Genomic DNA, 23,038 nt, shown 5'->3' with positions numbered 1-23,038 from the left:
CAGGTTCTCAAAAAGCTATTTCAAAGCGTGGAAATTTTACAATCATTCATGAGAAACTGAAATTTTGGTTTTGAAATCTCTTGTGGCCCTTGGCCTCAGGAAGGTTACTGTAACAGTTTTCGGGAGGCTTATGCAGCAGTTTGGCAAAAACTTCAAAAACTCTTATTAGTTTAAATTATGTAATGCTGTTGTTAAACTATCGACAAATGTTTCTTTATGCATGGTTTAGATTTTCAAATTAAGTTTTGAGTAACATTTGTAAAAATGGAAGCATTTTTGTCCTTGTTTCGGCAGAATACTAATAATTTCGACTGAGTGTTTTCATACTCTTGGTATTGCTATTACATGTTTCGAAACACTATAAATGGTGATTTTTTTTAATTTTAAAACTCCTTCCAATGCTTGCTTTCACTGGAGCAAGGAGCATTATATCTGGTGTTCAATTCGTGTAGAATGATAGTTTTAATGTAAGTGAAACACATTTTCTCACTCTTTTTAAATTGATTGTTCATCCGTAATGTTGTTTTTATAGCTTCCAGCTGAATGCTAAAATTGCATTATTAAACTTTTGAGGTTCAATGCGGTTTCTCCAAACTAGGTAAGATTTTTTTGCAACGGATTTTTTTTAAATCTTATAAAATGGATTCAAATTTTTTTCGAAATATTCGCAATAAAAGTTGGCTTGCAGGATTGTATTTCGAAATATTACAAGTAAATGATTGAAATATTTACGATTGAGCATTTTTTATACTGCAATTTAATTCACGAAACATGTCGTGTTGTCGGAAAATGTTTGCTCCTATTTTTCGCATATAGTGGCGAAAATATGAAAAGGTAGTTTTCGCATACCGCCAATATCTGTATCAACTGTGGCTGACAATCGGAAATATTTCATGATATTTCAGATGGTAGGAAACACAAAAAGTTACACCCTAGAGAGCGCAACCATCGAACGCTTTATAGCAAATTATAGCTATAACTAATTTTCCATATCTCGGATACCATAAAAGCATTTGAAATGCGTTATAGTCGTAAATAAATCATCACAATTCCAAATGAAAATCGATTAGCTTGTGGTCGATTGGTATCAATTTCTGACTGTTGCACATTTTGCTTTCATAATGTATAATTTTATTGACCCTGAATAACTTTACCTCGCAGTTCAATTATTGCATGGAATATAAAAAGTAAAAAAAAAGCATTCAAAGTAAAACGTTTGTAGTGTGAACAGTGCGTCTCTGTGTGCGTCTCTTAAGCGAGTCTAGTTGGGTTTAAAGGTAGATATATATTTACATGCTCATGGGAAATGTTACCGAAATCGCCGAAAGACGGTATTACACTGTACATATGGTAAGTTGGTTTGAGAAACATTAGCAATTGAAATGAATAAGCCCAACATTTTGCCATACGAGGCTAAGCGTAACAAAACGGTCTATTCTTTGCAGGCAGCGATCCTTGACTTGAATTGGTGTAAGCTTGTAAGTTGAATGTCGCATGCCTTCATAGTGCGATTATAAATATATCTAATCGGTTCTCATTATCGCTGTAGTCAAATTATACTTCCGTCACCTGTAAGGTAAGTTCGTTTTTCTCGTTATAAACCTATGCAAGGTTTATTCATTTATTCTGTTCTTTCAGGGTCGAATCGATTGAGAATCAAGACGAAACCTATTGTTTTTCTCGCCTTTAGCAAGATGCTCTTTTATGTGAGGTTTGCTAGTTGTTTGGATATAAAGGACGTGACAGTACTGTAGTATCCAGTACAGTGTTGGAACAGTCAACGGATCGGACGTGGAAACGTAGGAAAGCAATATTTTGTCTGCATGTGAAACAAAAGTGAATTTCAACTAATCCTAGCCGTTTAGGAGGCAAACAGAACCAAATGGCAATCCCAAGCATTAGGAGGCTTACAATACTGAACTTGGCAATACTATATCTTTGTATTGTGTCTGTAAAATGTATCGATAATTTTAAAACTAGGTCCTCTGTTCACGACAATGGCGACCGCTGGAAGACAAATGAGGTTCCGACTTCTGGATCTAGCTTGTGGACACCTGAATACTATGATGGGCCGGATACATACAAAAAAGATTTCATTACATCGAACTACGATGACAAATACTCGAACAATAGTCCATTTTACCCCAGCAAAACGCGGCCTGGCTTTTGTACGTTACTGCCAGATATTGCAAACAAAGGTTTTAAAATTATTATCTGTTTCTTTTTAAACTTACAGCACCATTTAGCAGCGGGAGCATCTACACATCGGGTGGATACCATGATCGGAAGCCTGTCTATGGTCTTGCACGTCCAATCGATTACGGAGTACATGACTACGAAAGTTCGTATGATTATGGGCACGGCGGATATGGTTTGAACCATCCATATGGATCTAAGGTAAGAGTATTTCATTACATGGTTTTGATTGCTTTCCAATACAATTTGATTATTGTCCGAATTCTCTTGGTATAAAGGATCTTACAAAAACAGTATGGATTCCTTTGGCTGGTGCGGCTCTGTTAGGGATTGCAGCTGCGCTGGTTGCTAATCCAGTATTACTGCATCTTGGAGTTAGTGCGGGGAAGCGAAAACGCAGAGAAGCTACAATGAATGCACATCGCTTAGCATATCGTGCTCAATCCTGGAAGGGTAGCAATAAAGGAAAACAACTGAATAATTAATATTTTTCGCATGTAGATCCCCTTGTAGTGTCAAGTAACGTATGTAACGTGGAATTATGGTTTAGTAAAGGAGTACAGAATGCCAACACTTTGCTTATTTGCTATAGAGAACGATTATCATTAAATTTTTGTTTTGCCTCTGCCACCTCGAGAGATCATTTTCCGTTTTTACCCTTCGTTGGTAGAAGTCAGTCTTGCGTACGTGGAGACGGTCCGGACGGGAATCGATATCTGGGCCTGTCATGTGAAATCCCATTCGGACCGATCCCCCGTAGTGAAGACTGCCTATTCAACTACTATGTATCAGCAAGTCTAGTAAGTCATTCGAAGCCAAAATGAAGATATAAGATCAGGCTGGCCATACGCGCTCTACGTCCGAAAAAAAATCTTTGTTTTGGAATTTAGAAGTCTTCTTTCTACATACACGTAACTTGAAGTGGTTTTAGACTACCATTACTGACATTCTTCACATAGTTTACATGTAGTTGGAAAGTAAGTACTGGGTATGTGGAAAGAAGGGTCGAACGGAACTCGAAAGCCTGTCTTGCCGAATCATCGAATCATAACTGCTGCCTGTACCGCCTCTGCCACTTAACTGTCCTAACTTAGAATATGTATAACGCTAAAAAGACTTGTACAAGTTGTAGAGCCAGAGAGAGAGAGAGAGAGAGAGAGAGAGAGAGAGAGAGAGAGAGAAGATATAGCATGGTGGGATTAGGTTCAGTTCTATGCCATGAACATATTACAATTGTGTCAGCTTTCTCAATCAGACTCTATCACTCACACCTACTCAAAGATAAAGACTAACAGGTGGGTTAATAAGTTGTAGTAAAAAATGTTTTTTTTTTTTTTTGGCGTTTGTTCTCCATGTTAGGGGCGGCTGGTTGTCCTTTTGTCCTGGCATGCTATGGGGCTTTCATCAACTAGGATGCGTAAGACCTCCGAAGAAACACGGGGTTGGGGTAGAGGCCTCGCAAGCCACCCCCAATATAATTGCAACGAATAGTCACCAACATCACCAACAAGGGCGGCACGGTGGTATAGGCGACAACGGCGCTGGTCTTTAAACGGCAGGACAGGGGTTCAAATCCCATCCGGACCATCCCCATCCGTAGTGAGGACTGACTAACCAACTACGTGGTATCGGCTGTCTAGTAAGCATTCTTTCGGAAGAAGTGAGGACCCGCGGCTTCGGAGTAGTAGCACTTCAGGAGGTGCGCTGGAAAAGAGTAATGGAGTGCCCCTACCGCAGTGATTGCATGATCTACCAAAACGGTGGAGAAAAGCATGAACTCGGTACGGCGATCCTGGTCATAGGTGAGAAGCCAAAGCGAGTGATCGGATGGTGGTTTGATCAATGAACGGATGTGCAGGTTGAGGATCCGCGGAAGGTTCTTCAATCATTATAAATGAGCATTATCAATGTGCATCACTATCCAATGGCATATTCTGCATCTTGAAAGCACCGATGACGATAAAGACAGTTTTTATGCGCAGCTGGAGAGGGAGTACGACTACTGCCCACAACACGACGTCAAGATTGTTATCGGAGATTTTAACGCTCAGATCGGAGGCATTTAAACCAGTTATCCCAGTCGGGGAAACTCGCAAGTTCTATAGGATGTTGAATGCGACACGAGGCGGTTTTACTCCCATGATCGCTATGTGCCGCATCGAGGAAGGAGATATCCTGTCAGACGAGCGAGAGGTAATCAACAGGTGTAAGTGCTACTTCGACAGACACCTTAACGGAGCAGATGCAGGAGGCACCGAACTAGGCGCAGGAAGCAGAGGAGTGCAGTATAACGACAGCCAGCATGGCGATGACGTGTGCCCTTGCCATCCCTGCACGAAATCTTCAGTGCCATCAAACAGCTGAAATGTAACATATCAGCTGGCAACGATGGGCTGATGGCTGAACTGTTCGAGATAGGCCCGGAGAGGCTTACCGCAATCATGCATTGACTGATTGTTAAGATTTGGAATCAGGAAGAACTAAAGGACGAGTGGTGGCGGAGTGCTTACTTCCGGGCCATCACAGTCCTGAATGCTGCCTATAAGATCCTGTTCTGAATACTCTTCTGCAGACTTGAGCCCCTTGCTACAGATTTCGTCGGAAGCTACCAAGCTGGATTTGTTGGAGGCAAATCGACAACCGACCAAACCTTCACTTTACGGCAGATCCCCCAAAAATGACGGGAGCTTCAGATCCCCACGCACCACCTGTTCATTGACTTCAAGGTGGCCTACGAAACCATAGATCGGACCGAACTATGGACCACCATGCAGCAGTACGCATTCCCTGGGAAGCTGGTACGGCTGCTAAGGGCCACTATGGACGGGATGCAGTGCAAGGTGAGAGTTTCGAGCATGATGTCGGAATCGTTCGAATCTCAACGGGGTCTGAGGCAAGGAGACGGACTCTCCTGTTTGTTGTTCAACTGGGGCTATGCCTATGGTATCCTATGACACCCTTTGAACGGTGTCATAGGAAGCGCGGGCTTCGATATCCGTGGCACGATTTTCACCCAATTTCTTGAACTTCGCGGATGACATCGATATCATCGGACGGACATCTGCAGCGGTGTGCGAGGCGTACGCCCGACCAAAACGCGTGGCCAATAGAATTAGATTTAGGATCAATGCGACAAAGACAAAATACCTCCTTGTCGGAGGATCTGGCCGAGATAGAGCCCAACTCGGATGTAGAGTATCAGTTGATGGCGACGAGAGGAGTTCTGCTACCTTGGTACTATCGTAACTTTGGACAACAACATAAGCAGCGAAATCCGAAGGCGCATTGTTCAGGGTAATCGTAATGGCATCCTGCAACAGTGACGCGTTGCACGGTTGTAGCATCTTGCGCGAATGACAACTGCGTACATGACACTTATCCACCCACCTGTTAAGTAATCTCTGCTAAAACGTTTCCGTACTTTATATGTCTTAGCATGTTCCAATGTTCCGCTAGTTTAGTGTCCGGTTTGTTGAGGTTCTTGTTCTTATTGTAATTGTAATTGTTATTGTTTATTAATAAAACTGTTTGCGAGACGGGGCAGCTCGGTGGTGTAGGCGACATCGGCGCCGGGCAGGACCGGGGTTCAAATCCCATCCGGACCGTCTGATGTTAAATCAAATAACTATAGTAAACTGAAGGGGCCAGAGCAAAAACTGAGCCAGGATGGAAGAAAAGTGCAAATAATTAGAATACGAGGAACATTAAAAAGTAAAAGATGAAAAGATACAGAAAGATGACAAAGTCTAAATGGTCAGTGCAATGAAATGCATTGAAATGACGAAAACTAACTAGCTGTGTATCATTTGAGCCAAATACTGTGCAACGTGCAGAAATCGTTAACGGTGGACGAGGACGAAGGGAAGCGTCATGAGACATAGAAAGGAATAACAGAAAGCTTGAGCTTGGGAATTTCTCGATTCCAATGAGGGAAGCTTCAAAATGTGACACCATTGAGTAGAGTGAATCAACGAGGGAGCGACCAAGAATGCGCCTAATCGCAATGTGAGTAAAAAGTTTTAGCACCCTCTCAACTCGGGCGGTCGAGGCAGTGCCTGAAGGACTCCATACAACACTTGCATATTCGTCATTTGTCAAAACGAACAGGGGGTGGGAGTGAAAACGAATCAGCCGGCAACCCCGTAAGGTAGAGACGATGCCTGGCTCTGTTGTAAATTCGGTAAGCGTTGGCCGCCAGCTTGGAAACACGGTGAAGGTACGTGGAAGGATAGCGGTGAAAATTCCGTAAAGCGCGAGATTTATTCCGCTTCAATACAATCAACGATCTGACTGAGCATGGAGGCTTAGGTGGAGGTTTAGAGGGGGGCTACAAACGGGCTCACTCCGTTCATCTGGAGTAAACCCGTTGAATTCAACACCATTGATAAGGCATTCACCACACATCGAGGAAGTACTAGCACTAGCATAAAATACGCGAGCTGGAGAGCCAGGAATAGCCGAGTTGAACGAGAGTGACCATTCGATGGTATTCTGGTTGAAGTCGCCAAGGATATTAATCTTGTCAGCTGAGCGCAGGCGATCCATGATCTCACTAACGCTCTCGCGAAACTGATCGATAGATGATTATTCGTGCTATGCGAGGGCGGGATATAAAATGCACCAATGTATAGACGTTTTAACCCAATCGATTAGTCTCGAAGTAAACCTATTAGAACACGCAATCATAACTCTACTTCTTTCGGATCGCGTGCTATTTAAAGTTGATCTGTCTCAGCCGTAGATTGCAAAATTTTCGTTCGTAAAACGGAACGCTGTCATTCAGCCAGGTCTCGGTAGGTACAATGACATTAAATACAGATTCGCTTAGTTATAATCGGAGTTCGTCCTGTTCGTCGGATGTTCTGCTGGAATAATGTTGTTGACAGCTTCTGCCGATTTGTAGACAACGTGTAGTTGACGGTGCGGGACGGTGCGGGTAATTGTCATGTGCCATGAATAGTGTATTAACAGCTTGTGCGATGTCTTCTGTTTGGGTGAATAACCTTTTTGTTGCGGCCGTATTTACTGCGATATTCCTGATCAACCAATCTCCTACTCGTTGGCACGGCATGACTAGAGTGGAAGTGTGCAGTAGAAGAAAACCTAACCTTCCTCATCTACACATGTTCGGTACCAAAGCTGTGGTGCGAAGAAGAGGAGTCATAAGTGGTACTCCACATCCTATGGATGCGTGCTAACAGGTTACGATGAGCAAACCGGAGGTTATTGGCTGCACGATTCCAAAAAGAAACAAACCGTCCTAAGTTGATTCCTAAGTGGTTTTCTTGGATGAAGGTGCTTCATTCGATGCAGTAATACGAAGCGAAGCAGATTAGATGAGATCAGATTAGGTATAGAAGAAAGGAGCCCAACTCGGGCACGGGACATTTAGCTGTTGAAGTATCAGACAGTCTTCCGTTAAACGACGTTGACCAAACGACCAACCCCCTTATCTCCCAACAATGGAACTCCACATGGCACAACCTAGACCTAAGCAACAAACTCCGTCCCATCAAGCACAACACCGCTTCATGGGGAGATACCGAAACCAGTCACATCCAACGAGTCCTTTCCCGCCTTCGTATAGGTCAGGCCCGCCTTACACACTCCTACCTCCTAGAAAATTTTAGTCCTCCACTCTGCAGCTTCTGTGGTGTTGACATCACCGTCCGCCACATCCTCACCGATTGCCATGGATACACGACGCACTGAGCCACCTGTCAACTAGACACCGATTACACGACAATTCTATCACCCGACAAAGATCATCCGAACCGCCTAATTCGATTTTTACGGATCAGTCAGTTATGTAGAGAAATTTAGGCAATAGTTTTAACTTATCCATTATCATATGCCATATTCGCAATAGTGTTCCATAATATTTAAGCCACACTTGCAGTAGTTTTGTATTAGATTATAGCACTTATTTATGGCGAATGTAGTCTCTAAGGCTCAAAGCCTCTATAAATAAACGAACACAAATTGTATTATATATATGGACTCGCGGTTCGGTGGCAGAGGCGACAGCGACGCCGGTCTTCACACAGCAGGGCTTCAAACCCCTTCCGGGCCCCTGCCCCGTGGTGGGGAATGACTATCCATTCCTCACTACGGGGGAAGGTCCCACTTGTATAATATACCCATTTTAGCCAAATCCTTCACTTAGCTGGATCAGACGTTGTGCCGAGCAACACGTATTGTATACATAGTGGCACCCGTGACATACCATAATACATGCTCCGTAGTAGGGTGCAGTTAATCGCTACGGGGAAGTTGAAGAATAAGCTTTGTTATCATTTTGCTATCACTCATTTACTAAAAAATTAGGATCCAAGACGCTTGTGAAAATACGACAAACATATTTTCACATGACAATAAGGCGATGTGCTGGCATACATTAATAAAAAAGTAAAGCAAACAATTTCATATTGAATTATTACATAAACTAAAACTATCTTACAAAACCAATAATTGGGTTGCTCAACTCTGAAATGCACCTCCGCATCAACAAACGTTTCGTCCGGGTTGTTCGAATCACCGGGCTATGACCGCATGGATAAAACTGTTATTGTTTTATGACATTCAGCCTGTTGCGGATCAGCGGTGCCGAGGAAGCTATACTGATTTGTAAGTGGAGTTTTAACATTCCGTTAATTTGTTCTAACATTTGTACCCGTAGACCAATACCCACTATCGCCCATAGAAACACAATTGTTTGCGTACTGTCTCGTTTTAAGCACGTGTTTGTGGAATAAATAGAGCACAATCACCATCGGCCTACTTTTTGCTTTCGTTTCGTGAGACCATACAGTGCATAGACATTGATTCGAATGGTGCGATTATTCAAGGTCAAAGATTAGTTCGCGTGTTTGTTAATTGTCTTATCATTGTTATTGGAATTACACTGCGTGTCATGAGAAGAAGATGGTACTAGTTGGTGCTTGGAGGACGAGGAAATGATGACGAAATTGATTGATATAGGGCACAGCAAATCTTTCTTGACTGAACAGTTCCAGGTTGCTTTGTTTTTGCTTTTTCCAGCACAGTTTAGTATCATTTCTTTTATTAATACAATACTATTACATGTATGTTATTTTACTTGCATGGCGAGTAGCACTATGACGAATGAGTAACTACAGGATTCAACACGAAAGCACTGGGAATTAGTTTTTAATGCAAAAACTATTTACCACCCTAGCTGAAATAAACAACATGTACGTCATCGCGCTAATCTCTTCGATGTTTACATCTACAAAAAGATGTTTAGTTTACTTCAAAGCGGTTAAAATCCAACAAACAGCCGCTGACTTGGTCAGTATACGTTTGGCTCGTGCTCTCAGAATAAGTGCTTGTTCAATCGAAGATGCCATCCTTGCAAATGGTATAGCTGTGGGGGATAATCAATTATCAAATCCAATCAAAAAATCTAAAAAAATGAACTGTGCGGCTGATCTGTGCGAAAGGCTAAAATCTGAAATTGCACCTTCCAACAGCACGACAAATCGATTATACCATAGTACTGCAAAATCAAATCACAGGTAAGCGAAGTGTGAAACGATACGCATTCCTTGTAATGATAAGAAGATTTGTAGATAGTAGTTGGCGATGAGATTTCCTCCCAATTCCCACAGTCATGTGCGGTAACAAAAGTAAATTACGTTCGTTGATCTTGATGCAGGAGAGGCCATCATGTTTCTCAGTACCGGTTGAACCATGTCGTTTTACATTAATTTCTGTAGACATAGTGTGATGTGTGCGTAATAAGTAAAATATTGAACTACAGCCTGCTTTTGTTCTGCCAGCCTATGTGTTGGTGAAAACTTTCATCATCTGATGTGGAGTGGTTAGTTAGTTTTATAACGTGCCTTTTTTCTTCTTTTGTGCAGTGTGTGTAGAATGGCCCAGTTGATCGATGGTAAGCAGATAGCTAGCGATATACGAGAAGAGTTGCGAAATAAAATTGAAGCATGGAAGGCACAAGGGAACCGCGCTCCGCAGCTCACTGCGATACTAATTGGCGAAGATGCTGCGAGCGCTACATATGTTAACAATAAAATGAAGGTTTGTTAAGTCGTGAGTGAAGGAATGGACTGCTTTATGCTTGAGCCACCCAATGATTTTAATCCCAAATCTTTAATATCAAAATTACGATTACTTTTAGGCTGCAGCAGATGTTGGTATTGAAAGTAAAACCGAACGGTACAATACAGATATTACGGAGCAAGAACTACTTGACCGAATCGACCAATTAAACCGCGATGACGCTGTGGATGGAATATTAATACAATTGCCTATTCCACGTCACATTGACGAGAGGAAGATATGCAATTCGGTATCGTGTGACAAAGATGTGGACGGCTTCAATGAACGTAACATCGGGCGACTGTGCTTGGATATGAATACATTAATTCCGTGCACACCACTCGGTGTACAGGAGCTCATTAAACGAGCTGGAATTGAAACTTTCGGTAAAAATGCCGTAGTCGTAGGCAGATCGAAAAATGTGGGAATGCCTATAGCTATGCTGTTGCACGCAGACGGACGAAACGACACATGTGCCATGGATGCTACAGTAACCATATGCCACCGGTTTACTCCACCAGAAGAGTTGAAAAGATTTTGCCGCATCGCGGACATAATAGTCACCGCTACCGGTGTACCGAAACTCATAACAGCCGATATGGTAAAGGAAGGAGCCACCGTAATAGATGTCGGTATAACTAGAGTGGTGGATCCTTCGACAGGAAAATCTAAATTAGTGGGAGATGTTGATTTTGATGGTAAGTTTTGTGTTGCTGTTGAGATGGAGCATATTGATTATTGTTTATTCGATTGTGTGTTTACTATCTTTAGAAGTGCGAAAAGTTGCAGGTCACATCACTCCGGTTCCTGGAGGCGTTGGTCCGATGACTGTGGCAATGCTGATGAAAAATACAATGATTGCCGCTAAAAACTTGGCCAAAAAGAGAAGCACACGCTAAAAAGAAACACTTGTATTACGAAGTATTACACTTTTGTTGTTGGCATCGAATTTGTTAAACCGTTTCTAATTTTACGCTGATCGTAAGTTTGATAAAATAGCACCGGTATCTAATGCATGACTCTATACTACGGCGGTCAGGGTAAGAGTACAATCTTGACTGGACAATGGGTATTGTGTTGCAAAAAGTAGAAAAGCTTTCACCATCCGGAAGACTATAACTATGCGCTATCTAGCATATAGAGAAAAGTACAAACATAATATTCTTCAGGAAAGCAAATAATTGTAGATCAATTGTTCTTTGTAAAAAAAAAAAGATTTTAACGATTTGTATCGATCATTCTACAATTCGTTATTTTTTTTTTTTGGAAAATGTGCTTTAGGAATGAAAAATGTGCTGGAATGAAAGAAATGAAGAATGAATGAAAAATAAATATGAATGTATTTGAATGAATTTGTGTCTACTCTAAGCTTTCACAGTAAGCCTTCATTAGATAAACAGATACATTAATGGTACACATCATTCAATCGCTATTTACTATACGAAACGCAAACTTTTCCTGAACGTATGTGTATTTTCAATAAAGTCAGCGTTCGCGTACTTGGGGAACAGACTGTTCTTACGTTTAATAACTCGAAATACTGTGAAATGATTTTAATCCTGATGAGACATCGAATCCCTTCCGAATCGCTCTTCCGCAAACATAATTGTATTATGTTTTGGAGTGCGTGTCACATAGAGCGTATTTGATACTACCTCCTTATCATTCGTAAGGATTAATTGCGAGCACAATAAAACTTATGCACTTGAATAATTTGACTAGTTCACTTTGCGTAAACCTGTTTGTGGATACAATGAGCGTTAAGTGCAGATTTTTGGTTGGCTTGCTGCTAGCTGCCGGTACAATACCGTTAATTTGGATGTTTGTTTCTAGTTTCTATTCGCCTACGAAAGGGATAATTTGGAAATCTCAGAATGAACGAAAATTAGTTGCCCCTAATTCTTCCCCTGGAGCGAAGAAGTACTGCTGGAGTGCGGGATCGACATCCGTAGGGTGAAATGCAAAGGTGAAATTTATCCAGAATCTGAAAGAGATCCTCCCAAAGACTGCAAGTAGACAAAATGTGGAATATATTATTAATTGCAGGATTCATACTAAATGTAGCGCGACGTCAACAAGAAAATCCGTAAAAGTTTATATATTTAAAAGTTCGAATCGAAATCTATGAAATACGGTATGTGAAGCCACATTTTGTTAGTTGGGAATTTAGTGACTGTGGCATTTGTCATTTGGGTTTGTCAAATCTTCAATGTTGATCTTTATTTGTTTTCGCAGGTGACGTGGATGTTTTTACACTATTTTTATTATATTTGTGTGCAAACCGAAGACTACGGGCCGTTCACAATATTTCCTGTGATAGAAAGTGTGCAGCAATTATCGGTAAAATGGCCCTCATGACGATGATAGCTAGGTTTGTTGATGGGCTTCCGCTGGTGGGAACTATGCAAGAAGATGAGCAGGTAAAATGCAAAATGTTATCATTGTATGAACATATATCTAAAGATTTTTCATTTGGCAGTCCGGTCGAAGCATATTAGAATACCAGAATCAGGCAAAATTGCTCTTTCGGAAGCTTGGGCCCAACTCGCCTACAAGATGCAGCATAGAAACCGGTCCTTACCTATTTCAGTGAGTACTATCCAATCGGTACAAGCGACGTACTGCTGGCAATCTAACATTAATTTTTTTTTTCCAGTTATTTAATTGAGCATGATGTTTGCTATTTGGTTATGTGTGACAAGATGTTTTCAAAGAGGATTGCCTTCAACTATCTGGAGGATATTGCACAGGAATTTCACAACAATTATGGTCGGCGTGTAAACACCGTAACCCGGCCGTACGCTTTTATAGAGTTTGATATATATATTCAAAAAGCTCGAAAGTCTTTGACCGATCGCCGAAGGAACATAAATACAATCAATAATCAGCTGCAAGACGTACAAAGGATTATGGTATGTACTTTGATGATCCAATGGCTGAGCGGGTCCTCTATATAAACGACGTACTTTGGTTTCTATGCGATTGTTTCAGGTTCAAAATATTGATGATGTTTTGCAACGCGGCACGGTGCTGTCTGAGTTGGACACCAAAACGCAGAACCTGTCAATGCTTTCCCAAAAGTATAAGAAAGATGCATCGTATCTGAATCGTAAATCGCTTTACGTTAAAGGAGCAGTCGCAGGCATAGTTTTAATTGTTTTTGTGTTATATTTTTGGGTTATTTAATAGTAAAATTGTAACATAACAAATAATACGTTTCATAATGGGTAATACAGTGATATATGAGGGATGCTAAACCGAGCGAATCGATTCTATTCTTTTCGAATGACTTATGCTTTCTGGTAGCGAGACCATAAATTTATATTTTTATCTTCAAGCATCGTTTGTCGGCTGATTCTGTCATCTGAGTTTTCTGGCATTTTTGCCAGAAACCATATGATAGATGTTCAAAACATGGATACAAAAAGAATAACAAACAAAATGCTGCTGCTTACATTTCTAATGTATTTTCACTCAATTCATTTAAGTTCATGTAATATACTGTATACCATTTATTTGTAGCTATTGAAGCTACGAACCAAAGCAAGAGGATACAGAATTTAAAACTAATTTATCATACCACGTAATTAGCTTACCGGGGCCTCAATATTTTCAATAACATCAAAGCTTGAAGGATCTGACTTAAGTCTTTTTGGCACGGTTGATTCATTATCGTATGATGGTTCTCCATCTGATTCCGATGATTCGTTCAGAAACGTATCATCACTAAATAGGTAATTACAAGTTCTATCGCGCGGTTGAACTCCATGTGTTGCATTCACTCGATTTAGTTTTGAAATTTTCATGTTGTCCAACCGACCTTCTATGTTTTTAAGATTTGAACTGCCGTCTGTTTGTTTGATGCTCTCGTTGTATTTTTGTATTTGCACATCCATGTCGTCATCACTATTGACGACATCGAAATGATCTAAGTGGTCTGTAAACACCACATAAATAGTTGGAAATTCCACTATAGTTTTGCCACGTAACGCTTCGTGGATGGTATCGTTTACGTTAAGCGGAATAGTGCGATCACGACATTTTTTTATTCCTTCTGCTTTGAGCAGTAACGTTACCGCCGAAATTCCTCGTGATTGGTAGTAAACAAGTTTGGCAGCTCCCGTGATATTCGATTTCCCTGCAGGTTGTAAATATTTGTCTACAATGTCATGAAGTTTGCAATCTTCGCTCACATTTTCATCTACAAAAACCAATGTTTCATTGCCATCGGGAAAACACCATTCGATGCGCCACATAATTTTTCCACTTTTGAAATCAAGATAAGTGGTGTTCTTCTGGCGTTTGCTAAAATGTTGTAACATAAACTTCAACAATGTTCCACGAGCCATCGCCGCTCGCTGAAGTCGTACCAAATGGTTCGGCAGATGTTTGTTGATGCACGTAAATCGCTTTCTGTGGTCCCGTTTGCGATCCTGTACGAATTTTGTGCACTCCTCTAGGAAGTAATAATCGTTCATGAGATCCACTCTGGTCATTTTCACCAACGGAATGTACTTTGTACGGTCTCTGATACCATCACATTTAAGCTCTTGTTTGTGCAGATTCAGACATGCCAGACTGCATGTTTTAACCTCACAGCGTGGGCAAGTGTATTGAGCGGCGCGTGCGTTACATGCTTCGCATAATCCTAACCTAGCAAATGAGAGAACAAATTACAATGGGGCGTTCATTTCGTTTCGCCAAACAATTTACCTATGCTCTAGCAAGTTTGGCACTTTTGGCTGGGTTTCAACGTCCTCGGTACTTATCATATTGTAGAAAAGAAAGTGGATCGAAGCTTCGCGGATTGGTGATAATGCACACCAGCTGGGGCACTGTTTTTGTAAAACTGCTTTTGCACGTGTTATTGTTTTGTGTATGATTAGCGATGGCGTTCGTGTTGACAGCAAAGTCTATTTAAGAATTGGGTAGATCTGGCAGATGGGATCAAACCGGAAAAAAATCCAATGAGAAAACCAAAGTGGGTAAAGAGACTAGATGGGCTCGTCCCGAACAACTGCGAGACTAGATGGGCTCGTTTGACAACTGCGCTGTAGAAAAATGAAACGCTTTTTGACAGGAATGGGGTCGATCGTTTGTGTGCAATCGTATATGCCATTGTGTTGTGTGCCAACAACAACAAATCGTTAGAATTTTTTTTTATTTGATAAGTAAAACTGCGCGATTGAGCTTGCTAATTACTGCTAAATTGCTCTTAATTTACCTTTAAGGGATATTTAAGCACATTTATCTCACTGGGTAGTCTCTTTTTTCTCACTTTGGGTTGGATCAACTTTTGACAAATTTTGTTTATTCAAACAAACTCGGGTCAAATGATGAAAAGAATATGGGAATGGAAAAGAGTGATGAGTTAAAATTTGTTCAGTGGTGGCCTGAAGAGTGTTGGGGCTGCACCGTAGTTTGTGGTACACCGATCGTTTCAAATCCGGTCGTTTTCCGTTAACTACGTAACTTGGGTACCTACAGTGCACATGATGTCATCACTGCGGTGTGATACAAAATGTCATATTTGTAATAAAACAAAAGGCGGCAAAGAGTAACACAAGCGTTTGTTGCACACATTTTTTTTGTAAACAACAAATTGTAAACAACGCTGATAAGTAAGCATTTATCAGTTTTCCTTCGCCTTGATTAGGAAATCGTGAAGCGTAAGTGAGACGTTCAATATTTCCAATTGTTTCTAACATAAAATTTCTCTCAGTTGTAAGCTATTACTGAATGCTATTACTGAATGTTATCACAAGTTATTACTTGTGATAACATTCAACATTCTCATCGACGAAATAATTAAATTGATCCCATCCGGCTCATGATTGCAGCTACTGATGCTTCGTTGGGTAAACAAGCTTCACCGAAGAATAATAGTGGAAAAATCGGCATGTGAGGTGGCTTCGATGTTATTTGTAAATGTTTCTTGCGTTAAAAAGTTCCCATTTTCTACTATGCACGCACCTGGTACATCTGTTGTTGCGGAACAAAATTATGAGGTAATGGTGTTTACTGAGATGTATACACATTTTATGTATTAAAACATACAATGATCATTATTTTATAGAACGCTGTGACCTCGTTGAACTCATTACAATCGAACTTCAGCGTGCTCCAAACATCTGTTCTCCGGAAGCATAAGGATGACGGCAGGCATATCAACGATACGATAAAATATTTAGACCGCGTTGGGATATCATTGGAGCGTTTAGATACATTGCCAGCGATACATGTGTCCGGGACCAAGGGCAAGGTAAAACAGCCGTTAGCTTCAACGAATCATTAATCTTTTCAACAGTTTCGTTCAACCACTTAAAGGGCTCAACTTGTGCAATGATTGAATCTATTTTGAGGTCAAACGGTTATCGTACCGGATTTTTTAGTTCACCGCACTTAGTGTCCGTTACGGAACGAGTTCGTCTTAATGGAATGCCTATCTCAACTGATAAATTTACTGCACACTTTTGGAGAATCTACAATCAACTGAAGGCGGCACAAGAGTGTAACAAAGATATGCCATCATATTTTTGTTTTCTAACAATTCTTGCATTTGACATCTTTCTACGGGAAGCCTTGGACGTTTGTGTTATAGAGGTTGGCATTGGTGGAAGATACGACTGTACGAATGTGTTACGGAAGACTAGTACGGTAGGAATAACTTCACTTGGTTTGGAGCATACAAATCTGCTGGGCAACACTTTGGAAGAAATCGCCTGGCAAAAGGCTGGCATTATAAAACCGGGCTCGGACGTGTTTACAGTTCTTCAACCTGCGCAATGCATCGGAGTTATTGAGCAAGAATGTCGTCGATCACAGGTACATTCTTACCAAACTGCATTTTGTCTTTTGATACCATAGTTTTCATCTATTCGCTTTTTGCTGTCGTTGTGCAGGCCAATCTTCGCATAGTACCAGCAACATTGCAAGAATACTGCTGGGCAAATAAGCCTTCACTGCTGGAGGAAACTTGCAACATCATCGGAATGAATACTTCGTTAGCAATTCAGGTAGCAACAAATTGGATGCACAAAAAGCATGCCGATTTGGCGCAGAATACCGCACCATTGTTCTTAACAGAGAAAACCATTCATGGCATTAACAGTTGCTTTTGGCCCGGCCGGCTTCAGCGAATACCATATGATTCCAGAAAAACGCTTTATCTCGATAGTGCACATACCCTGGAAAGTATGGAAGTATGCGGCCGTTGGTTTAATGAGAAATCGAATTGGTAACACGTATTAATTTGCGTTTTATGTTGGGCGTGCGTTCTGATTCTTTTCTTTATTTCTAGTGAACACAATCGGCTGTTGATTTTTAACACAACCGGAGACCGAGATTCGTCCAAGTTACTATCTGCTCTCTTATCTGTAACAAAATTCGACGCAGCGTTTTTCGTTCCCAACGTAGCTCGCCGTGGAACAACTCGAGCTGATGCCATAAACCACAATTTTCCACTCGAGAATCAAATGCATCGTTGTAGAGAAAACTATGTGTATTGGACAGAAGAGAGGAAACACATGGGCGGCTTTGTACATGAATCAATCGAATCTGTCTTTACACAAATTGATCAAGAATTTACCCGGGAGTTAGCAATGTGTGATATTTTAATTACTGGTTCAGTACATTTAATAGGAGCTGTAATGACAGCACTAAAACTAGAACGCTATGCTTATGCATCTCCTACTAAATGATATTTAATAGCATACTTTTATTTTTAACATGTTTTATTGTAATAGTTTAACACATTGTTCGGGTAAAAGAGTGCCTTTTTGGGTAAAAGTGCTTGCAGTAATTTATAAAAATGACATGATATTTTTGGCACATTACACGATTTAATACCACATATTTTTCGTCCACTCCATCCATCGAGAATTATGTAACGGAATGTTGTGATCAGACCTGTCCGAGAACTCACCGTAGTCACATTGCAAACGATCAAATCGGCTATCTTGAAGAATTGCCTTCCACTTGGAACTACCTCCTCTAATGGTGAATAAAATTGTTGGCTTTCTTTACGTTTTGGTTTTTAAGTAGCTGGTTAGTCAGTCCTGTGCCGAGAATTGTGTGGATGTCATTTTTTACCGACCCCGCTCACATCAAACCTTTGGGCCTTTGGGGTACTTTATTTTAACCGGTCTTAATTCCCAACAACAACACATCTCATTAATTGAAATTGAGTTACATTCTTCTTGGGGTGGGATTTGAATTTCAGTCCGACCGTATAGAAATCAGCGCGGATGTCGCCTTTACCAAGGGCCCTTGAATAACGTTACAATTATGGAAAGCAATTTAAATTTAAGATTCGCCTAATTACTATTTACTTTACTTGCCTGACTTGCCTTGCACGTGTTCTCGTCCGAAACGAAAATTATGTGATGTACAAAATCGTGTTTGATTTTCAATAATATGAAAACATATTTTTTTCAATAAGAGTAGAAATGGTCTATTCAGGAAAATATTGTTTTTCCTAGTTTTTTTTACATCTACTTCGTTATAATGCGTGAACCATTTCATAGTACTATGTAAAATGATATTTTAGTATTTTTTAAGATAATTTTAATAGAATTAAACACACAGTTGTACGATTCTATAAGGAAACTATAACATCACCATGTCGGGCCTTTGTTTTTATTTCGTAATGACGGCCAGGCCGTGTTCCTGCATCACCATGTTTTGCTATGTTATATTAATTTACTTACCGATTCTATTGAGATAATCTCATTGAAATTTTTGTGATCTGTTTGCATTTGAGTTGAAACATTGATAAAAACGGGTGCAAAGTATTTTTTATTCTGTAAGCGGAGGAAAACGGCAACAGGAACAGCCTCGTACTCCTTGCTGGTCTTGCGGTGGAATGCACTTCCACAAATATTGTTCGAATCGAAACCACAAATGCCGAGATTGTGGTAAAATTGAACATTCCAAGGGATACTGCCCTTGTTTTACATCAAAAGCATCAACCAGTGCTCCACCTCAGATGACAACCGGGAAAAGAAACAGAAGCAGAAGAAACAAGGGCAGACCTCGAACATAGTGACAATCAACAATGTCACTCAAGGGCGCAAGTTCGTCGCCGTTCAACTGAACAACGTCCTTCATCGACTTCAAATTGACACCGGATCGGACATTGTGATAATCTCACATCAGGCATGGCCAATTGCAACGAATCGGTTCGCCGGCTGTTAAACCAACCATCTGTAATGCTAGGACAACGTCGGGCGATCCGTTGCAATTGGCATCCGAACTGGAGTGCAGCGTCACCATTAACGGTGTTACAAAACAGGGTAAGTGTTTTGTAACTGATCCAAAAGTCAATCTTTACGTTTTAAGGATTGATCTGTTTGGTTTGTGGAACGAGCCGATCGCGGCTTTCTGCAACCAAATTTGCACCATGAGGACGACAGCCGTAGCAGAACTACATACTCGTTATCTAGAGGTATTCATCGACAAAATGGGGTTATACAATAAATCAGCAGTACAACTTACTTTGAAGGGCACCCCTACACGAGTGTTTCGTGTAAAGAGACCAGTTGCTTACACAATGGAAGCTGACGTCGTTTGGAAAGTCTAGGCATCCTCAAGAAAGTAGATGTTTCGGACTGGGCGGCACCCATAGTTGTGGTGCAAAACCCCAATGACGCCGTTCGCATTTGCGCGGATTTCACAACGGGGTTGAATAGCGTGCTGGAGTCGAACAACTATCCTCTACCACTGCCCGAGGACATTTTCGTGAAAATGGCTAATTACGTAATATCGACTTATCGGACGCATGCTTTTAGGTGGACGAAGCAAGTTATCCACTGCTAACCATCAACACCCATAAGGGACTGTTTCAATTCACCCGATTGACACCCGGCAACAAATTAGCGCAAAGGGCATTCCAAAAGTTGTTGGATACGGTTCTCGCTGGGCTCAATAGCACCACAGGATATCTGGACGACATTTTAATCGGTGGACGTAACGAAGACGAGCATCAGCTAAACTTACACGTCGTGCTCAACCGTTTATGAGATTATGGGTCTACTGTACCCATTGAAAAGTGCAGTTTCAACATGCGCCAAGTAAAATATCTTGGACAAATTCTTGACGCAGAAGAAATTCGGTCAGACCCACATAAAATTAAAACAATTGTGAGCATGCAACCACCACACGACATTTCAACGTTGCGATCATACGTCACAACGACACGTACGGCCAGATAAAGAGATGGTCATAGCTCATCTCACGTTCGAAAAAAGCATTCGGAGTATTCTCAACGAATCCCTGCAAGCACTACCAATTTTATTCAAGATAATTCAAGATGAAACCAAACTGCATGATATCTTACAAAAAATGATAAAGTTCGTTAAGCAAGGTTGACCGTACAAAACCCTCATAGACGATCCTAACATCCAACAATATTATCAACGACGAGATGGACTGTCTGTCGTAGCAGATTGCCTGATGTATGGAGAAAGATTGGTCGTGCCTAAGTCCAGAAAAAGTGTTCTCAACCAGTTACACAAAGGACATCCTGGAATTGAACGAATGCGCTCTATTGCACGGCACTATGAGTACTGGCCAAGCGTCGATCAAAACGTATCACATACCGTGCAATCTTGCATTGAATGTTCCAGTGTAGCCGGAACGGATACGAAAACTAACCTTGAATCCTGACCAGTTCCGAAAAAACCTCTATAGCGATTGCCATCTATACTGACCTGAAGGCGGCTTTTGATTTGGTGTCTCATCCTATGCTTGTGGCAAAATTACAGAAGCTAGGTTTTGACAATAGTATGGTCAAATGGATCAAATCCTATCTATCTGATCGATCATACACTATCAAGCTTGGGGACAGTCACGTGCATTCATCAGCAACTCTGGCGTTCCTCAAGGCAGCATCCTCGATCCGCTGTTGTTCCTACTCTACATCAATGATGCTGCAATACTACTAGCTGATTTTAACATGATGCACACAGCGGATGATGTCAAGCTGTGTGCTGTGGTGACTGTGCTCGGTTACAACATGCGATTGATGTTTTTAGTCTATGGTGCCGTAGAAATGCATTGTCTGTCGCTAAATGTCAAGTAATTTCCTTTTCGAGAGGCAGCTCTATTTATCCTATTTGATTACAACATTGACAATAGTTTACTTCAACGTCCTGAATGTGTTAGACTTAGGGATTCTTCTTGACAAGCAACTCAGCTTTAGACCTCACATGACAAATCTAATTAACCGTGGTAATCAGATGCTAGGCATTGTATTTCGTATGACAAAGGAGTTTCGCGACCCTACTACTATTAAAACACTCTTCTGTTCCCTAGTCCGATCAAGCTTAGAGTATGCCAGGTCCAAAGTAACCAGGTACTTGTAACTGGTAAAATAACACGCAAAGTAACCAGGTGCACTATAGATTTCAAGGCGACGACCAGGTCCGATACATGTGGATGCTCCAGCTCTCCTTAGCTCCGTTAACTTTTTTGCGCCCTCTAGGAGTCTAAGGCAACGAGGCATAATCCGGGCTGCTCGCTTCTGGACCACTTTTGGTTAATCGGACCCAGTGAACGCAATGTGTACCGTATATAATGTAAACTTCAACATGCATGAATTTGGTATGTCTCAATCTGCTTTTCGTGAGCGCCTACGTATGCGTCCAAAATTGTTCAATTCGTCTCTTTAAGTTATCACTCTGTTAGTTAATAAGACACTATTTATTAAGACACCTATTTGTGCGATGAAATAAATGAGTAATAGGTATAATAATAATAATAATAATAATAATAATAATAATAATACAACATCTACAACATAAATGTTGGAAGACTTTGCACAGCCACGTCAACGACGCTATAGAGGGTCAGTGCGAAGCAACATACAACCTACACGTCAATCATCCAGGCAGCGTATTCCACCAGCTAGATACGACGCGCATTACCTTTACTTTAAAAGGGAGGTGTTGGCAGGACAGATATACGTATATATATATACGTATCAGGTTGATGCCATCTATACTGACCTGAAGGTGGCTTTTGATTCGGTATATATATATATATATATATATATATATATATATATATATATATATATACATTGTATACAGTACCCATAAGTCTTATATCTTATATCATCGGAAATATGTTCAAACAGTTCTATTCGAATCAAATTCGGTTCCATGTGATAGCATATATCGGCGAATATATGGATGATTGAATGTAAATTGTAAAAATGAATGTAAATTGAATTCTATTAATGGATTCAATTACATAAAAATTAAAAAAAAACATATATTGAAATTGATGTCATTGAGATACAAAATGATGAACGCTGCCAAAAATTGGTGTCTGTAAGGTGGTTTAAAAAACGCCTTTCATTAAAAAGTACATATCGCATATCGGTCCATAATAACCGAATCGGACCTAAGCTGTCCGATGAAGCTGCTAGGCCGTTTCCTTTTTTCGAGTTCCATGCGTGGATTAAACAGCTTTATAACTTCTTAAAGTTGTTTTTTTTTTTTTTAAATAAGTTCGAAGTCAACCCGTGGTTCCATTTTTGTAAAATAGTCCTCCAGGGGCGGCCCAGTGGTAAGGCAACAACGACGTCGGTCTTCAAACGGACCGGATGGGATAGGACCAAATCCCATCTGGACCAGTCCACCCGTAGTGAGGATAGATTTAGCATGCTATTTAATGACTGGTGTGACCAGTAGATCGTTTAACCATTGATTCGAAAATTAGCAGGATATTCTAGACAATTGTAGCACATTACGTAGTT

General features: G+C 40.8%; 6 protein-coding genes across 6 annotated transcripts in view; 5 read left to right on the top strand and 1 right to left on the bottom strand.

Annotated features, from left to right (window-relative positions):
* LOC126563006 (protein DPCD) overlaps positions 1 to 23,038 on the top strand; it is a 194,031-nt gene that overhangs the window by 17,333 nt on the left and 153,660 nt on the right. The window lies entirely within an intron of this gene.
* LOC126560701 (uncharacterized) lies at positions 1,883 to 2,681 on the top strand. Its single transcript, XM_050216658.1, has 3 exons — positions 1,883 to 2,168; positions 2,237 to 2,397; positions 2,475 to 2,681. Exons 1-3 carry the CDS (start codon positions 1,883 to 1,885, stop codon positions 2,679 to 2,681), a joined length of 654 nt encoding a protein of 217 aa, XP_050072615.1.
* LOC126562687 (bifunctional methylenetetrahydrofolate dehydrogenase/cyclohydrolase, mitochondrial) overlaps positions 10,046 to 23,038 on the top strand; it is a 394,759-nt gene continuing 381,766 nt past the window's right edge. The window contains exons 1-3 of the mRNA XM_050219251.1: positions 10,046 to 10,257; positions 10,358 to 10,976; positions 11,050 to 11,204. Of these exons, the coding sequence (XP_050075208.1) occupies positions 10,093 to 10,257; positions 10,358 to 10,976; positions 11,050 to 11,177 (912 nt within the window). The 5' untranslated portion in view covers positions 10,046 to 10,092 and the 3' untranslated portion in view covers positions 11,178 to 11,204. The remainder of the gene's footprint in view (positions 10,258 to 10,357; positions 10,977 to 11,049; positions 11,205 to 23,038) is intronic.
* Positions 12,496 to 13,538, top strand: LOC126562997 (vesicle-trafficking protein SEC22b-B). Its single transcript, XM_050219604.1, has 4 exons — positions 12,496 to 12,698; positions 12,758 to 12,867; positions 12,935 to 13,190; positions 13,270 to 13,538. The coding sequence occupies exons 1-4, from the start codon at positions 12,624 to 12,626 to the stop codon at positions 13,462 to 13,464; spliced, it is 636 nt and encodes a 211-aa protein (XP_050075561.1). The 5' UTR covers positions 12,496 to 12,623; the 3' UTR covers positions 13,465 to 13,538.
* LOC126560700 (box C/D snoRNA protein 1) lies at positions 13,801 to 16,069 on the bottom strand. The gene is made up of 4 exons (XM_050216657.1): positions 16,051 to 16,069; positions 14,992 to 15,076; positions 13,875 to 14,931; positions 13,801 to 13,809 (listed from the first exon to the last, which is right to left on the bottom strand). The coding sequence occupies exons 1-4, from the start codon at positions 16,067 to 16,069 to the stop codon at positions 13,801 to 13,803; spliced, it is 1,170 nt and encodes a 389-aa protein (XP_050072614.1).
* Positions 16,125 to 17,978, top strand: LOC126562050 (folylpolyglutamate synthase, mitochondrial-like). The gene is made up of 5 exons (XM_050218462.1): positions 16,125 to 16,286; positions 16,355 to 16,540; positions 16,606 to 17,103; positions 17,181 to 17,515; positions 17,579 to 17,978. The coding sequence occupies exons 1-5, from the start codon at positions 16,125 to 16,127 to the stop codon at positions 17,976 to 17,978; spliced, it is 1,581 nt and encodes a 526-aa protein (XP_050074419.1).

This window comes from Anopheles maculipalpis, chromosome 3RL (assembly GCF_943734695.1).
Source record: "Anopheles maculipalpis chromosome 3RL, idAnoMacuDA_375_x, whole genome shotgun sequence".
NCBI classification, from domain to species: domain Eukaryota; kingdom Metazoa; phylum Arthropoda; class Insecta; order Diptera; family Culicidae; genus Anopheles; species Anopheles maculipalpis.
This window is presented reverse-complemented; position numbering and strand designations above follow the sequence as displayed.

Excerpts from the sequence above, each read along its gene's own strand:
- LOC126560701 (XM_050216658.1), top strand. The coding sequence starts at position 1,883 with ATGGCAATCCCAAGCATTAGGAGGCTTACAATACTGAACTTGGCAATA. Across the intron at positions 2,169-2,236 it reads CAAAACGCGGCCTGGCTTTT|CACCATTTAGCAGCGGGAGC; the intron begins GTACGTTACTGC and ends TTAAACTTACAG. Across the intron at positions 2,398-2,474 it reads ACCATCCATATGGATCTAAG|GATCTTACAAAAACAGTATG; the intron begins GTAAGAGTATTT and ends CTTGGTATAAAG.
- LOC126562997 (XM_050219604.1), top strand. The coding sequence starts at position 12,624 with ATGGCCCTCATGACGATGATAGCTAGGTTTGTTGATGGGCTTCCGCTG. Across the intron at positions 12,699-12,757 it reads CTATGCAAGAAGATGAGCAG|TCCGGTCGAAGCATATTAGA; the intron begins GTAAAATGCAAA and ends TTCATTTGGCAG. Across the intron at positions 12,868-12,934 it reads ACCGGTCCTTACCTATTTCA|TTATTTAATTGAGCATGATG; the intron begins GTGAGTACTATC and ends TTTTTTTTCCAG.
- LOC126560700 (XM_050216657.1), bottom strand. Across the intron at positions 14,932-14,991 it reads CCAAACTTGCTAGAGCATAG|GTTAGGATTATGCGAAGCAT; the intron begins GTAAATTGTTTG and ends CTCATTTGCTAG.
- LOC126562050 (XM_050218462.1), top strand. The coding sequence starts at position 16,125 with ATGCTTCGTTGGGTAAACAAGCTTCACCGAAGAATAATAGTGGAAAAA. Across the intron at positions 16,541-16,605 it reads TGTCCGGGACCAAGGGCAAG|GGCTCAACTTGTGCAATGAT; the intron begins GTAAAACAGCCG and ends AACCACTTAAAG. Across the intron at positions 17,104-17,180 it reads AAGAATGTCGTCGATCACAG|GCCAATCTTCGCATAGTACC; the intron begins GTACATTCTTAC and ends GTCGTTGTGCAG.